This window comes from Molossus molossus, unplaced genomic scaffold, assembly GCF_014108415.1.
Source record: "Molossus molossus isolate mMolMol1 unplaced genomic scaffold, mMolMol1.p scaffold_m16_p_1, whole genome shotgun sequence".
In the NCBI taxonomy this organism is placed as follows: Eukaryota; Metazoa; Chordata; class Mammalia; order Chiroptera; family Molossidae; genus Molossus; species Molossus molossus.
In genome coordinates, this window is record NW_023425344.1 from 248501672 (window position 1) to 248518239 (window position 16568).

A 16568-nucleotide genomic window follows, 5' to 3' on the forward strand; every position below is an offset into this window, starting at 1 on the left:
CAGCGCCGGCCAGGACGAAGGACAGGGACGAGGGCAGTTTAGATTGGGCGGTCACGGAACGTCTCTGAGAGGAGACTCAGGGGGCCTAGTCCGTCTGGAGAGGAGCATTCTGGGCAGAGGACAAGCAGGTGCACAGGCCCCGTGTGGAAGGATCCGAGGTGTATGAGGCGCAGCCAGGAGGCCACCGTGGTCAGAGTGGCGGTGACATGGGACTTATTCCAGGAATGAGGGGAACCCGGGGGGCAGGGCAGGGTTCAGCAGGGGAGTGGTGGGACCTGACTTCCAACTCCAAGGGCGAGTTGGCAGCTGTGGCGCAGGCGGCGGGACTGAGCGGAGCCTGGGGCACCTGTTCTGAGGCTCTGGCAGCAGAGCAGGGGGAGGTGATGGTGGCTCCGACGAGGCTGTTGGCTGCAGAGGTGATGAGACATGGTTGGGCTGGGGACATAATTTAAGGTCAGGGCTGGTAGGTGAGGGAGAGAGCGTGCAGGAAGTCTGTGGTACTCTGGAAAGATAAGGAGGCAGTGTTTCAGTGGGGGAGTCACCATGGACGAGCGAGAGGGCTGTCAGTGGGAAGAGGGCTCAGTCTGGCTCTGTGTTGTATTCCTCCTGAGAGCAGGTTAGGAGTGGTGGGGGGACCGTGGGGGACACTGCAGGAACAGCATGGGAGTTAATCCTGCAGGTGTGGGGCCAGACTGCCTGGGTGGGATTCCTGCCCCGCCTCTCCCAGTGTGACCTGGGGCACATGGCCTTTCTGCGCCTCAGTGTCCTCGTTCATTAAATGCTATTTATAATAATATCCACTCTCTAGGCTGTGGTAAGGATTGAGTTAATTATTATAAAGGTCTTCAAAGCATCCCCGACGCGTAATAACTACTCAGTGCGTGATGGATGTTACCTGGCGGTGGGAACGAGGTGGTCTTTTGTCTCAGAACAATATCCATGATTGTGATTCTTTCAGAAGGATCTCTGGCTCCTCCTAGAGTCCTGCACACCCCACTGTGGGACAGACCGCATCACCTGCTGGGGCTCCTGCCAGCTGCGGGGGGTCATCCCCACTCTGCCCTGAGGGCAGGCATGGTGACCCAGCTCTGTGAGTGTTCTCCGGCAGCCTCCGGGCTGGGTCTTGTTCTTAATCCCTTTTACTCTAAGAAAACTCTTCTTTGCCCTTTTACATCTTCTCTTGACATTTGAAACTCCTTCCTTTTATTCTGACCTTATTGAATAGAGAGAGTAATTTCTTGGAATTCTCTGTATAATGAATGCTCATGTACTTACAGATTCTGATTGAGCTTCTCCTCAACCTTTACTTTGCGGCTCCTTGCATCATTTGGTATAGAAAACACCTCAGGAAGCACTTAGGAGGATGGTGTAAAATGAAACTACCGCTTTAGATGTCATTATTTCTACAGATGTGAGCCTCTTGTAACAAAGATGTCAGCCGAGGTACCCTGCCCTTAGAGATTCAAGTGAGATTGGTTTAAACTTCTGTACCATGTATTCTAAGAAACCTGCAGTCTTCCCAGGCTCTCTACATGTTTTTCTGAAGCTGTCAGGGGTGGGGGTGGGGGTAGTATAAGTGAATTCATCTTCTCAGATCTGTTCCTGGCTTCTTGTTTATGCCCACAGAAAATGACATCAGTTTGTAGATCACCCCCGGCCTTCTTGTCATCTCTGTGACACCCACAGAAAAATACTCCAATCCTGCCACTCTTCTAAATATTCCCACCAAGGGCAGGGTGTGGGGAGAGCTGCACAGAGATCTATAAGAAGTCCCTTCAAAGACTTTAGTGGGATACTGATCGACTTATGTGATGAAGAAGCTCCTTGAGGTGAGGAAAGAACCACTCAAAAGAACACGGCGAACAATCCCTAGAGCCCACAGGGTTAGGAATAGTTTATTCCCACAAGTGTTGCTCAGTAGTGGGGTGTAAAATAGCCCTGAACTAATGTTGCTCTGGTTGCCTCTTATCAAAGCTTAGAACCACCCTGGCAAGGATCAGATTGTTTCCAAGTAGTTACACCGTGTCCCAGAACAAATCTCAAGAGTATTTATAGGCATACAAAAATATAAAATGTCTATTAAAGTAAAATTCAATGTGCCTGGCATCCAAACAGATTACAAGGCATATAAGGAAGCAGGAGCATCTGAACCATGATGAGAAGAAAAATCAGTCAGTAGGAACAGACCCAGAAATATGCTCCGCGTATGCAAAAAGGTAGAGAAAAGCATAAGTATGTTAAGGAGAGATATGGAAGAAGGAAGAAAGATAGAAATCAAATTCTAAAGATGAAAAAATGTCTGAGGTAAAAATATACTAGAAGAGCCCAGCTGGTGTGGCTCAGTGGTTGAGCACTGACCCATGCACCAAGAGGGCACCGATTTGATTCCCAGTCAGGACACATGCCCAGGTTGTGGGCCCAGTCTCCAGTGGGGGGCATATGGGAGGTGGCCAGACGGTGTTTTCTCATCGATGTTTCTCTCTCCTTCTCCCTTTCTCTAAAAATCAATAAAGAAAAAATTAAAAGAAATATACTGGATGAGATTAATAAAAGATCAGAAACTATAGAAGAAAGGTTAGTAAATTTGAAGATATTGTTATAGAAAATATCTAAAATGAAATAGAGTAAAAAGCTTGGGGGAAAATGAACAAAGCATGAGTGAATTCACCCAATATACATGAAATTGGAACACTCAAAGGAAGTGAGAATAGAAAAAAATATTTAAAGAAATAATGACTGAAAGTTTTCCAAATTTGAGGAAATTAGGAACCCACAGATCCAGGAACCTCAATGAACCCCAAGCACCAAGGTACATCCTAATGGCATTTCTTATAACCAGTGATAAAGACAAAAATCTTAAAAGCAGCCAGAAGGGTAAAAAAGGACAAGTTACATATAAAGAAACAAAGATAAGAATGACAGCAGACTTTTTATTGAAAATAATGCCAGAAGACAGTGGGACAACATACTTAAAGTACTGAAAAACAAACAAACCACTGTCAACCTAAAATTTAATACTCAGCAAAATATCTTTAAAAAAAGCAAAATACTTTTCAGACATATAAAAGCTGAAGTAATTCCTCATCAGCAGACCCTCACCATGGGAAATGTTAAAGTTCCTGAGGCAGAAGGAAAATGATACCAGATAGAAATCTACATCTCCACAGAGGGATGATGATCACCAGAAATGATAAATATGTGGGTAAATGTAAATATTTGTTGTTGTTCTTAAAAATCACTTTAAATGATGATTGATTGTTGAAAGTAAAAATAACTATTTTCTTGAGTTCATAACATTTGTAGATATAGAATGTATGATAACAAGGCATACAAACTGAGATGGAGGAAGTGGTGTATATTGTTGTTATGGTTCTTATGATGCAAGTGCTAATATTACTTGAAGGTAGATTGGGATAAGTTACAGATGTATGCTATAAAGCTTAAAGCAACAAAAACAGAAATTTGTGATTAGTAATCTAACAATGGGAGATGAAATGAAATAACAAAATACACTTAGGAAAGAGGGAACAAAGAACAGATGAGATAAATGGAAAACAAATAGCAAATTTAAACCTAAACCATATTAATAATAGATGAAATGGTCTAAACACCTATTTAAAAGACTAAGAGTGCTCTGTTGGATAACAAGGCAAGACCCAATTATATAATGACTACAAGAAACCTACTTTAAATATAAAGACACAAAAGGTTAAATGTAAAAGGAAGGAAAAAATATACCAACCTAATAGTAATTTTCAAAAGCTAAAGTGGCCCTGGCTGGTTTAGCTCTGTGGTTAGAGCGTTGGTTCACGGACCAATGAGTCTTGGGTTCCATTCCAGTTAAGGGCATGTACCTCAGTTGCAGTTCATCCCAGGCCCTGGTTGGGTTGTGTGGGAGGCAACCAGTCAATATGGCTCTATCACGACTTTGTTTCTCTTTTTCTCTCTCTCTCCATTCCTCCCACTCTATCTGATAATAAATAGAAAAATATCCTCAGGTGAGGGATAAAAATAAAAAAGCTAAAGTGACCATATTAATATCAGACAAAGTAGATATCAGAGCAGAGAATATTAGCAGGGATAAAGAGAGTCATCTTGTAATGATAAAAGGGTCAGTTTATCAAGGGGAATAACATTACGTACATAAACATTAGGTGCATAAATATTTAAACACCCAATAAAAGAGTTTTAAACTATATGAAGCAAAACTGGTAGAACTGAATGGAGAAATAATGAAATTCACAATTATAGTTTGGAGGTTTTAACACCCCTTTCTCAATAATCAATAGATCAAGTAGACAGAAAGTCAGTGAAGATATAGAAGGCTTGAACAACACTATTATCCAGCTTGGACTAATTGACATTTATAGAACACTCCATGTAACAACAGCAAAATACCCCTTCTTTTAAAGGGTACCATGTTTTAGGCCATAAAACAAGTCTCCGTAAACTTAAAGTCTTGAACTCAAAGCATATTCTTTAATGATGATAGGATTAAGTTAAACATCGATAACAGATATCTAGAAAATTCCCCAATATTTGCAGACTAAACAATACATTCCTGAATAACCCATGGATCAAGGAAGAAATGGATAGGGATATTAGAAAACATTTTTAATGGAATGCAAATGGGACTACTGCATATAACAAGTCATGGAACGGCCCTGGCCGGTTTGGCTCAGCGGTTGGAGCCTCGGCCTGCGGTACAGAGAGACCCGGGTTCGGTTCCCGCTAAGGGCACGTACCTCGGTTGCAGTTTGTCCCCGGCCCTGGTTGGTCGTGTGGGTGGCAGCCACTCGATGTGTCCCTTCACATCGATGTTTCTCTCTCTCTCTCCCTTCCTCTCTCTCCCTCCCACTCTATCTGTACAAAGAATGGAAAAATATCCTCGGGTGAGGATAAAAAAATATATATATATATATTATCAAAGCTCTTTCTAGCCCAGGAGGTGTGGCTCAGTGGACTGAGCATCATCCCATGGACTGAGAAGTCCAGGTTGATTCCTAATCAGGGCACATGCCCAGATTGTGGGCTCGATGCCCAGTAGGGGACATGCAGAAGGCAATCAATGTTTCTCACATCAATGTTTCTCTCTCTTTGAAAAAAAAAAATTCAATAAAAACGTATTTTTTAAAAAGCTCTTCCTGTATCTCTTGAGAACAGTATATGGTTCTTCTTTTATAGTTCGTTATATGCTGAATTGCATTGGTTGATTTTCAAATATTAAGTAAACATTGCATTCCTGGGACGGATCCTACTTGGTTATAACTTAATGTAAGAATGAGTAAGTGTATCTTTCATTCAATCAATCAATCAGTAGGGAAGGAAGAACCTGCTCCAGACCCTCATGGATGGCTGTCACGTGTTCACATGATGTTCTCCATTTATGCCTGCCTGTCTCCAAATCACCCCCCCTCCCTTTTTTTAAAATTATTTCTGCTCTTATCTTTATCTCCTTTCTTTTGCTTATTTTGGGTTGAGTTTACCCTTCTTTTTCTTATGTTTTAAAGGAGAAGCTTAATGGAGATCACTGATTTGAAAGATCAGGAACAAGACAGGGATGTCTACTCTCACTGTGTTATTCAGCATTGTACTGGAGATGGTAGCCAGTGCAATAGGGCAAGAGAAGGAAACAAAGGGTACCTGCGTTGGAAAGGAGGAAGCAAAACTATCTTTATTCATAGATAGTATGACTGTCTATGTAGAAAATTCTGAACCTACAAAAAAAACAAAAGTTCTTGGGATGTGATGAGAGCAGGGTGCCTGAAGAATGGCTCCTCTGTGTATAACACATCCAACAGGAATGTAGGTTTACTCCTCACAGGTGGCAAGATACTATGACCTCCCTGTGACATTACAACCTATACATGGAAGAGGGAAAAAAACCCAGAACATCTTAAACTAAGTTTAGCATGGTTTCAGAATTCAAGGTCAGTATACAAAAATTAATTGTATTTCTACATACTAGAAATGAAGAAACTAAAATTAAAAATACCATTTACAATATTATCCAGATATTAAATTAGGGATAATTTGACAAAAAGGTGTGTAAGACTTTTTCATTAAGACACAGCAAACGATCCAGCCGGTGTGGCTCAGCGGCTGAGCCAACCCATGCACGAAGAGGTGGCTGGTTCGATTCCTGGTCAGGACACATGCCCAGGTTGTTGGGCCCGATCCCCAGTGGTGGGCATACAGGAGGTGGCCAATCTATGTTCTCTCCATCGATGTTTTCATCTCTCTCTCCCTCTCCCTTCCTCTCTCTCTAAAATCAATGAAGGAAAAAAAAATTAAAAAACCAAGCAAACACTGCTTAGAGAAATTAAAGAATACCTAAGTAAAAGAAGAGATATATCCTGTTCAGGCATCAGAAGAGTCAATATTGTTAAGATGTCTACCCAGATTGGTGTGTAGATGCAGTGCAATTTCAGCCCTTGAGCCTCCCCGCCCCCCAAAGTTTCCAAATCTTTTGCAGACAAATGGCCTGGGAGGGCTTGGGCCCTGTCTGCACAGGCTTGTGCTGAGCTGTGTGAGTCTGGCAGTGGTCTCTGGAATGATATCCTGGGGCAACGGGTCGAGAGATGGAAGGGAGACCAAGAGCCAGGGCTGACTGTGAGGGTCCCCAAGGCAGGGTCGGCAGGGTCAAATGGGAGGTAGGGATTCACCCAGAAGGCTGACAGCCATTATCTCCAGGTGGTGGTATTATCAGTGAATCTTATTTACTTCTTTATGTTTTTATTTTTTTGACTTCCCCCCCCCCCCAGAGCAGACCTATTTCCAATGTTGTTCACAGCAATCCTGTAGTCGATTCTTTTTTAAAAAAAAAATGTTTTATTTATTTATTTTTTTAATCCTCACCTGAGGATATTTTTTTGCATTCATCCTCAGATAGAGGGGGAGGGCAAGAAAGAGAGAAACATCGATGTGAGAGAGACACATCGAGTGGCTGCCACCCACGCGACCCCAACCGGGGCCCGGGACAAACTGCAACTGAGGTAAGTGCCCTTAGCGGGAACCGAACCTCGGGCTGACGTTCTCACCGCTGAGCCAAACTGGCCAGGGCCATAGTTGATTTTTATGGCATTTTGGTGTTTGCACTTCTGTATAATTTGAATATTGTATAAGGAGATTGCATTTGTTTTAATAATAAAAAACAAAAGGCAGGTAGGCAGGAAGAATGTGACCTGTGGCTAAACCTGGGGCTAAAAATAGGTCTTAAGAGACGTTGAGAACTGGTGGGACCATGCCTTAGTAACCAGGACCTGGAGACCGCAGGAAACGTTGGACGAGAAGCACTGCGTTTTACTTGTCACGTTCTTTCCAAATCTGACTTCTGTTGGACACAGAATGTGTCTAGTTAATACGTCAAGTCATCTTAGAACATCTGACAGAAGACCTGACTCCTTAATTCCACGAAGGCAGGTTGGGGTCTTTAATTACCTAATTGGAAAAAGGTGCACACTGCAGGCTGCTGTGGTGTTTGGGAATTAATCTTTAAAACCTGACAGTAAACATTAAATTCAATTAGGGAGAACGATTAGCAAGGCTGCTTCTCCCCTCCACCCTGGGTAGCTTGGAGGGGTGGCTGACTGATCTGCATCGATTCCGACACTATTGTTGTGTGTATATCAGCCAGGAGAGCCAAGTGTGTGTTTTTCACTTCCGAGGGGAGTCATCAGGACAACTGACAGATTGACGAATTTTTTTTAAACATGTTTCCATCCGGGATTCGGGAGGCGCCCTGGCCAGGACCTCAAACTTCCCGGTTTGCTGCTTTCGGTCCTGATGCCTCAGAGGTCTCTTCTCACTTCTTTCTTTGATTCTGACCACGATCCATCCTCTCCCCCCCCCCCCCGCCCATTTTCCTCTCCTCTTTCCTCCCCATCCCCCCTGCTTTCTTTTCTTTTTTAAAAAATTTTTTTAATCCTCACTCGAGGACATTTTTCCATTTTTTGTTCAGATAGAGTGGGAGGGAGAGAAACATCGACGTGGAAGGGACACATCGAGTGGCTGCCACCCACACGACCAACCAGGGCCGGGGACAAACGGCAACCGAGGTACGTGCCCTTAGCGGGAACCAAACCCGGGTCTCTGGACCGCAGGCCGACGCTCTAACTGCTGAGCCAAACCGGCCAGGGCTGTTTTCTTCTCCTCTTTTCCTGCTCACTCTTTCTTCTCCTTCCTTCACCCCTCCTCTCTCCCTTCGTTTTTGCCCTTCTCTTCCTCTTCATTAACATTATAAAGAACGAAATATTTTAAACATAATCAAAAGTATAGAAAGTAACATAACAGACACCTGTATACCCACCACTCAGATGGTAAAATCCAGGGTCCAAGTCCCAGTTCTTATCTGATCGACGTGTCAGCAGCATCGGACCCAACTGGCCTGCCTCTTCCCCAGCTTCCAGGATACCCGTCTTGGTTTCTCCCCCACCTCGTTGGCCTCTCCTTCTCGAACTCCTGTCCTGGTTTCTCCTTACCCTCCTCGCTCGCGCCCCTACCCGTGAGTGCTGGGCCTTCTCTCTGCTGTCTACGTTTATTCCAGCTCATGACTGAAACACCGTCAGTGACAGTGACCCCCAGAGCTCAGCCTCCGCCCTGGACCTCACACTCATGTATCCAGCTGCCCCGCTCTCTGTCAATCAGCACTGAGCCCCTGGTCTTCCTCAGTCTTGCAGCTCCTCTCACTGGACGCACCCCTGGCCGTCCTTTCCTCGGGGTGCTAGGGCGGGACCCGAGGACTTGGCCTGGACTTTTCTCTTGCCCCCTACCCACCTCCAAGCCAAGGAAGTCTTGTGGGCTCTCCTTTCCAAGCCAGGCCCCTTCTCCACTGTCTCCAGCTGGTCCAGGCTGTCCTTCCTTGCCCCTGGTTCTCCCAGAAGCTCCTCATGTCTCCCTGGACCCCCATTCTTCTCCCTCACTGCAGCCAGACTGGCCCTGTTCCCAGCTGGACGGTTCTTCCCCTGGTGTCCGTATAGCTCCCTTCCACAAAGCCACCTCCTCCCGGGGGCCCTTCCCAGCCGTCAGTCAGCACCTTCTCCTTTTCCCGCTTGCTTGTCAGAATGCCAGGCTTTATCACTGCCTCAGACACTACATGGGTTCCGCTGGTTCCTTTTGTTCAGTGTCTGTCGACCCCACTAGAATGTAAATTCTTCGAAGGCAGGGGGTTTGTCTTAGTTGTTTACTGCTGAACAATGCCTGGCTAATAACAGGTACTCAGGAAGTGTGTGCCGAGCGAGGGCATACATGAATGAGTTGAACAGATAGCAGCATCTGGGCGTATTTGCTTCAGAACAGATCCGTAGTCTCGCTCTCCGCCTCTGCCTCTCTTCAGCGGGAAGAGGGAGTAGAGTTCGTAGCTCCGTAGCTCCCTCCGGTCCCTCTGCCCTGCCCCTCTCCCTGCATTCCCAGGAGGACCACCCACCCGTGCATATTTTGTAGTCTCACTGCGAATGCATAAATAAACACGATCGAGTTTTGCTTCATGTGTATTTTTTAAATTGTGTTGAAAGACACAGAACATAAAACCTAGCACCTTCACCACGTTTAAGTGTGTGGTTCAGTGGTGTTAAGTACGTTCACATTACCCTGCGGTCATTGCCATCATCCATCTCCAGGGGCCTTTCATCTCGAGGAACTGAAGCTGTCCCCGTTCAGCAGCACTCCCCCGCCCCTCCCAGGCGCCGGCAGCCTCTGCGCTTCCCTCCAGCTCTGTGATTGTCCCTGCTCGGAACCCGGAGAGTGGGGTCATACGCCGTTTGTCTTCTGTGACTGGCCGGTGTCACTCAGCATAGTGTCCTCAAGGCCCACCCATGCTGTAGCCTGTGAGAGAACCTCTGTATGGATGGACCACCTCTTGTCCCTCCGTCTGTCGACAGACACATGGCCACGTCCGCCTTTGGCTGCCGGGAGTCAAGTGGCTGAACACTGGTGTGCACGTATCCCTTTGAGACCCTCGTGTCGGTTTCTCTGGGCACACAGTGGGATTGTGGGGTCCTGTGGTCATCCTGTGTTTAGTTTTTGAGGTACTGCATGCTGTTTTCCATAGTGGCTGGACCCTTCTGCACCCCCAGCAGTGCGCAGGGTTCCAGGAGCTTCCCGTGCTCGCCAGCGCTGGTGTTCCCGACAGACTCCATCCCAGTGGGTGTGAGGTGGCGTTTTGTGTGTTTTTAAAACTTCGATGGCATCATACTATATATAAGCAGCCTGACCTATGTACTCAGTATTTTTTTTTACTGTTTAGCCATGTTAACCCGATTGATCTTAGTTCATTAATTTTACTTTATTATTATTTTTTTTTCTGTTAAAGTCAGACTTGTGCATAGCTTTGAAAAAAACCAAACCAAACAGCAGTCCCCTGCACTCTGCCCTTTTGCCATGAATCCCACTCCACTTTGAAGGCTCTGGCTGTTTCTTCTGTTATTTCTAAATGTAAATGCTGCTGTTTTTGGCTGTTCAGTTTTCAGCCCCAGCCCCGGGCCCCTAAGAAGGAAGAAGGGAACTCAGCTCTCTGGACATTCCTGGAAGGCCTCTCCTGGCCTCTGGTTCTCTTCAGCCCAGGCGCTCACATGCCCAGTAAACGTGCTTTCAGAACTCTGCTCCTTTGCATTTCAACAAGCTTCAGGATGAATTTTCTTTTCTTTCTTCTTCTTTTTAAAAAAATATTTTTCCTTTATTGCTCTGGCCGGTTTGGCTCAGCAGTTAGAGCATCGGCCCATGGACCAGAGAGGCCCGGGGATCGGTTCCCGCTAAGGGCATGTACCTTTGTCCCCGGCCCCAGTTGGGGTCGTGTGGGTGGCAGCCACTCGATGTGTCCCTTTCACACCGATGTTTTTCTCTCTCTCTCTCTCTTCTTCCCTCTCTCCCTCCTACTCTATCTGAAGATAAATGCAAAAATGTCCTTGGGTGAGGATTTAAAAAATATATATATATATTTTTTCCTTTATTGATTTTAGAGAGAGAGGAAATGAGAGGGAGAGAGAGATAGAAACATTGATGAGAGAGAACATTGATTGGCTGCCTCCTGCATGCCCCCCACTGGGGATTTGGCCCACAACCTGGGCATGTGCCCTGACTGGGAATCGAACTGGTGACCTCTTAGTGCATGGGTCAGCGCTCAACCACTGAGCCACACAGGCTGGGCTCTCACTGTGAAAAAGGAAGGTTCTCTCTAGGATCAGGTTCGTGGGTGCCTGTGGCTTCTCGGATGCAGCTGAGAGAGTGTCTAGGAATTCTGCTGGTAAGACTGCGTGCCTGCCAGCCCCAAGGAGCGTGCCCACCAGCACCACGACCCCACTCTCTACCCCTTGCTCCCCACTGCCCTTGGGCAGGGGCTCTTCTTTTCCCACTTTGTAGAGGAGGAGGCCGAGGCCGGCAGCGCGAGACACTGGGCCCTGAAGTCCACCTGCTGCTGCTGGTGCTCTTGCTGCTTCCTGTGTTCCAGCCTCTGAGCCAGCGGGTGGCAGGTGAGGCCAGGCCCCGGGTGGCGCGTGGGTTTCCTGGGAGCGCCTGTGACAGCTGGACCCAGGCCCCCATGCGCCGAGTGGCCTTGGCTCTTGGATCGCACAGTTCTGTACTTGCGGGCTTAACAACCTATTTCAGAGGCCAGTAAGTGTATGGCGGGGGGGGTGGGGTTTGCTTTTTGCCACGAGCCTCATTTCCCCTTGGAAAGCCCAGGTGGGAACGAGGGACAGTACCTTCCCTCCCCTCAGGCAGACGTTTGCCTTTGCCCAGTTGTGAGCACAGGTGTGACAGGCTCCTATTTGGCTCTTAGTTTTGTAGTGGGACCTGTGAAGATAGTCCCCAACGGGGCGAGAAGTCCCGTCTCGGAGGACAGATGTCAGAGATGCAGGCGAGACTGGGCGGAACTGGGAATGTGGGCCGCTGAGCGGCAGAACGTGGGACGTGCTGTTTTCTTGTGGGCTTCTTGAACCCCTGAAAAGTTTTTGGGGAATGCTTCCCCTCAACTCACCAGCCCCAAGACTTTACATTTGTATGAGGAAAAGTTTAGCTTCTAGTTCTTGTTTGATGGAGCATGAAGGGACTCGAGTCCCACTGTAAGACCCTTGTCCCTGTGCAGGACCTGAACCTGAGCTGAGCCAGAGACCAGCCCCCCCCCCCCCCCCCCCCGCCAAGGTCTGACCCTGACTTCTGGTGCTGTGCTTGCCCCTTAGGTGTGGAATGCCGTGGATTCGGGGAGCTGCCTGCAGACCTACTCCCTGCACAGTGAGGCGGTGCGGGCCGCCCGGTGGTCTCCCTGCGGCCAGCGCATCCTCAGCGGCGGCTTCGACTGTGCCCTGCACCTCACAGACCTCGAAACAGGTGTGTTTCTCTGTGTTGTGACCCCGAGGCACCCCGTCTGTAACGAAGTCAGCTTCCCTCTTGGGAAGTTCCCGGCGGGTCTGTAGCCAGTGTTGGGGCCGTGGGAGATGGGCCCTAGGGCTGGAACCGAGGCTCTCCACAGAGGGTTTGGGCTGGGCTCGTGCTGCCTGCCCAGGACACAGAGCCCCAGGGTTGTCTCAGCCCCAGGCTGTGGACCGGATAAAGAGGTGGCATTTTAATCAACTTCTGACATGTAATTTGTGCTGAAATGGACTCAGCTTCATCACAGTGTCCTCTGGTCGGAATCAGTTTGGCGTTCCTGTCAGCTCGTCACCGCGAAAGGCTGTGAGCAGCGAGTTCGGCTCACGGGGTCCTGCTTCAGCGCCCACACTGAAAGGGCCCTGGAGTCTGGGCGTGGTGAATCCTGCTGGGCCAGTTCCAACGGGCCTGGGCCAATCCGAACGGGCCTGGGCCAGTGCGAAGGGGGCTGGGCCAACAGGGTGAGGAGACAGACGTCAGCGGGCGCCTTGGTTCCTGAGCTCTGCTGGTGGGCACCCTTAGCACCTAACCGTGCCGCACCCAGGGGGTGTGGAACTGGGCTCAGACCTCTGCCCTGACTCTCAGGGTGCTGCCTTCCCCTCCCTGGGCTCCTCCTGCGTCAGTCTTCTGCTGGGAACCACTGTCAGAGTCAGGAGGAGAGGCCCTGGAGGGTCCCGTGAGCCTGCGGGCAGTCCCCGTCCTCCTGGCCCAGCAGTGGTGGTGCTGGGGTCTGCACCTCTCCTGGGGCCCAGCAAGCAGAGGTGGTGACCCTGGGGTCAGACCACCCAGCTCCTCCCAGCAGCTTGGAGGAGGCGCAGAGAGGTCAGGCAGTGGTGGCTGGGGTAGCTGTGAGGTTGGTCTCCCACCTCGAGTGTCCCTGTCCCCTGGGCTGCGGAGGGGTAGCCATGCAGCTCCGCTGCCCGAGTCCCATGCCTGCTCAGTGAGGGTGGTGACATGGCTGGCGATTGTGTCAGTGGCTGGTCCTGTGCCACAGGCTGTGCACATGACATGTCACTCCTTACCTGGGCCTGCTGCTGTGATTATTTCCCCCATTTTACAGGGGAGGTGACTGAGGCCAAAGAGGAGAGGAGCTTGCCCAGAGCCTCCGGGTGGTGCATGTCACACGGGAACTTGAGCCGTGTCTGTGCAACTGCAGAATCCGTGCCCTTTCCTCGATGCCAAGGGGATGGTGTTCTCGATGAGTGTCTCCCTGACCTGGCTGTCTGTGGTCTTACTGGGAGTCCCACAGGGCTGACGAGGGGTCAGGACTCGGCCAGAGTGGGTTTGGTGTCACTTGATGACGACTGGGTCAGTGATGACAGCAGTGACAGCAGCGGGCGCTGGCCCGGGCACCCACTGTGGGCTCGGCCTTCTTCCACAGACTTCCACGTGGGTCTCGTTTGGCCCCACTCACCCGTAGAGGCTGGTGCCACCGGAACCTTCTTTCACACACTGGCCCAGAGGCACGGACCGGGTGCGTGCAGGTCTTCCCGGCTCTGGAACCTGCTGCCTGACCTGGCGCTCTGTTGCTGTGTGTTCAGTGAGCCCTGCTCAGTATCGGAGACACGGGTGGACAAGGCCCAGCACTTGCCCTGGAGAAGCTCGTGGCTGCTGGGAGACACACAAGTGCAGAGAGAATCCCAGGTTACGTGACGCAGAGAGACAGGAGCTACCGGAACATCTAGCCTGGAAGATCAAGGAAAACTTCCTGGAGGAACTCGAGCTGAAGCAGGAATTAGGGGGGCAGAGAATCGGGATTCGGGGGCGTGGTTGAGCAGGAAGGGAAGTGAGTTCTCAGCAGATGGAATGAGGACAGAGTTGTCACAGGAGCACGAACGGTGTGGTGTGTGTGGAAGTGTGGGGTTCCAGGGAGCTGGGGGAGCTGAGTCTGGGGTGCAGGAATAGGAGCCTGAGGTTCATGAAGTTCCAGGCCTGTGGGACGCATATTCCTCAGGCACTGCTCCCCGCTGCTGGGTCGCTGAGTACCCACGGGTGCCACCACCGCCTGCGGAGTGAAGTGATGCTTTTCATATGCTGGTGATGCTGTGGGCTAATCAAATATAAGTTCATTTGATAACGTTAATGGATTCCTAGTGGCCCCTTGTCATGCTCGATCTTCTTAATCGATGGATGTTAAACAGACACTGCTCTTGTGTGTGTGGGGGGCAGTTTTGACATTTTTAGACTTTCAGAGTCCTCCTGCCTGACAAGTTGGGGACTGCCACAGCAGGTGGCAGTAGGGGGCCACGGCTAGGCTAGAGCACTCTGGGCAGGTCCCTGGCAGTGGCAGCTGGTTGGGTGTGCCTGCGGCCGAAGGAGCGCTGCAGGAGGGGGGCAGCTGCCGGGCCCTTGTTGGTAGAGCTGTGGCTGGAGGGGAGCTGTTGGCCCCGCCCCGTGTGCCCCTCCAGCTGTGGTGTGCCCGGTGGGAGGCAGAGGGAGGACATGGCCCTGCCTTCAGAGCTTTGCCGTACAGTCTGGGAGATGATGGGGACTTTTCCATGCACCCCCTTTGCTGACAATGGCATGCACCACGGGTTCACCTGTTGAAGACCCACTTTCTTTCATTCAGCACGTATTGAGCACCTGCTGTATGCAGGGCCTGGTGCTGGGGTACAGTGGTGAGCATGTTGGGTGTCCTTTGTCCTTGGGGCGGTAGGGATGAGGGGTTGGGATCTCACCCTTGGGGAAGCCCTTCAGTCCCTAGATGGAGCCTCTCCTGCTGAAGGGGTTGTTGGTTTCCGTGTCTGTCTCCCTGGCTACTGTGGGCGCTCCTAGAGGCGGGGGTCTGTCCTGGTGGTCCGTGTGTCCATCATCTGGCCGGGGCGGTAGATGAGACAGAGCTGAGGCTGGCCCTTGCTGGGCAGTCCAACCCCTCAGGGGCCACTGGGGTGGCAGTGCTGCTCCACCCGGTCTGCACCCGTCCCCTGACGAGGCCGTGCTGCTGCGTCTTTGGCAGAGGCCGGGTAGATGTGTGCAGCCCTATGGCTGTCGGCGGCCTGGTTCGATGGCTCATCCTTTCTCACCGCTGAGTCCAATCTCCCTCTTCACTGGCTCTGCCTCTTGCCACCCTCGGTGATTTGGCTTTTTTGTTTCAATCTGATTAGAGCTCCCTTCCAGGAGAAGGCGAGGCAGGGTGTTCTCACTGCGGTGCTTCGGGAATGAGTCACTCGGTGGCCATTGTCCTTAATGGGACTTGGGCGCCAAGACCATTTGTCCTGGTGTCCTCAATCAATGCAGTTAGAAACCCGCGGATTCTAGAATGTCAATACCCGGCCTGAAATATGGAGGGCCAGCAACATTTTATCTTGTTAATTTATAGTTCTGATGGGCCGTTGGCTTGTAGCGCAACCATGAATCAACACTTAAATAAAATCCGCTCACAGATTAATTATTTTTGATGTTCTCGTTGCATCTGTAATCTTCCTAACAAAATGTCTCTGGTGCCTTAGGCTGAGGCGGCCTCAGGGAACGCCAGCCGACTCCACCAGGGCCCGAGTGTCGCCGCTTCATGAGTCGGCCGTCCTGCGAACCAAGTCAGCCAGCCTTCCCAGGGTCCCCGGCCAGCTGCTCAGGTCTAAGCGTGCTGGTTTCCTGCACGGTGAGCCCCTGCCCTTGGGCAGTGCCCCCCAGCCTGGCTGTTCCAGCCTCTGAGGTAGAGGGGCCGATCCTCTCCCAGGAGCCCCAGGACCCTGGCCTTCCTGTGCCACGGTCGGCTCTGCCGGTGTGTGTCCTGCCCGTCTGGGACACAGCTCCCAGTGCTGAAGGCACACTTGGAGCGGGAGCGTGGGTGGGGTGCAGACGTAGCCGGGTCCTCGGCGAGGCTCCTTCACCTCTGTCTCCCCATCTGTGAAGGGGGCAGGGCCTGGCGGGTGGGGTTGTTGAGATGAGCTGTGCAGAGACACAGCGGAAGGCCTGGCATGGCGGCGCCTCCGCAGAGGGAGCCCCTCCCTTCCTCTGCTCCTGCCCCATGAGGCCTTTCGGACGGTAGGAGGTAATGGCCTTGTTCCTGCTGAGGGCCCAGAGAGCCCAGCTGCTGGGCCATTTCCCCAAGTGGGGCAGCTTTGGGGACTCAGTTCCCAAAGCCTCCATGTTTTTATGAGCTGGCTTGCTCATGTGCCTCGTGGTCCCACGTGTGGTCCCATGTGTGGTCCAGGCAGACTGGGAGGAAGTCCCAGCTTCTCTTCCACGTTTCGCTTCTCCATGACAAC

At 50.4% G+C, this 16568-nt stretch overlaps 1 protein-coding gene and 1 non-coding gene across 7 annotated transcripts in view; both read left to right on the forward strand.

Annotated features, from left to right (window-relative positions):
- The window catches only part of WDR25 (WD repeat domain 25), a 136778-nt gene that overhangs the window by 65494 nt on the left and 54716 nt on the right, over positions 1 to 16568 (forward strand). For all 6 annotated transcript variants that reach the window (XM_036253940.1, XM_036253951.1, XM_036253961.1 and 3 more), the window contains exon 3: positions 12174 to 12321. In XM_036253940.1, the coding sequence (XP_036109833.1) occupies positions 12174 to 12321 (148 nt within the window). The remainder of the gene's footprint in view (positions 1 to 12173; positions 12322 to 16568) is intronic.
- Positions 5741 to 5869, forward strand: LOC118622641. Its single transcript, XR_004958101.1, has one exon. It is a non-coding gene; the product is annotated as a small nucleolar RNA SNORA11 (small nucleolar RNA).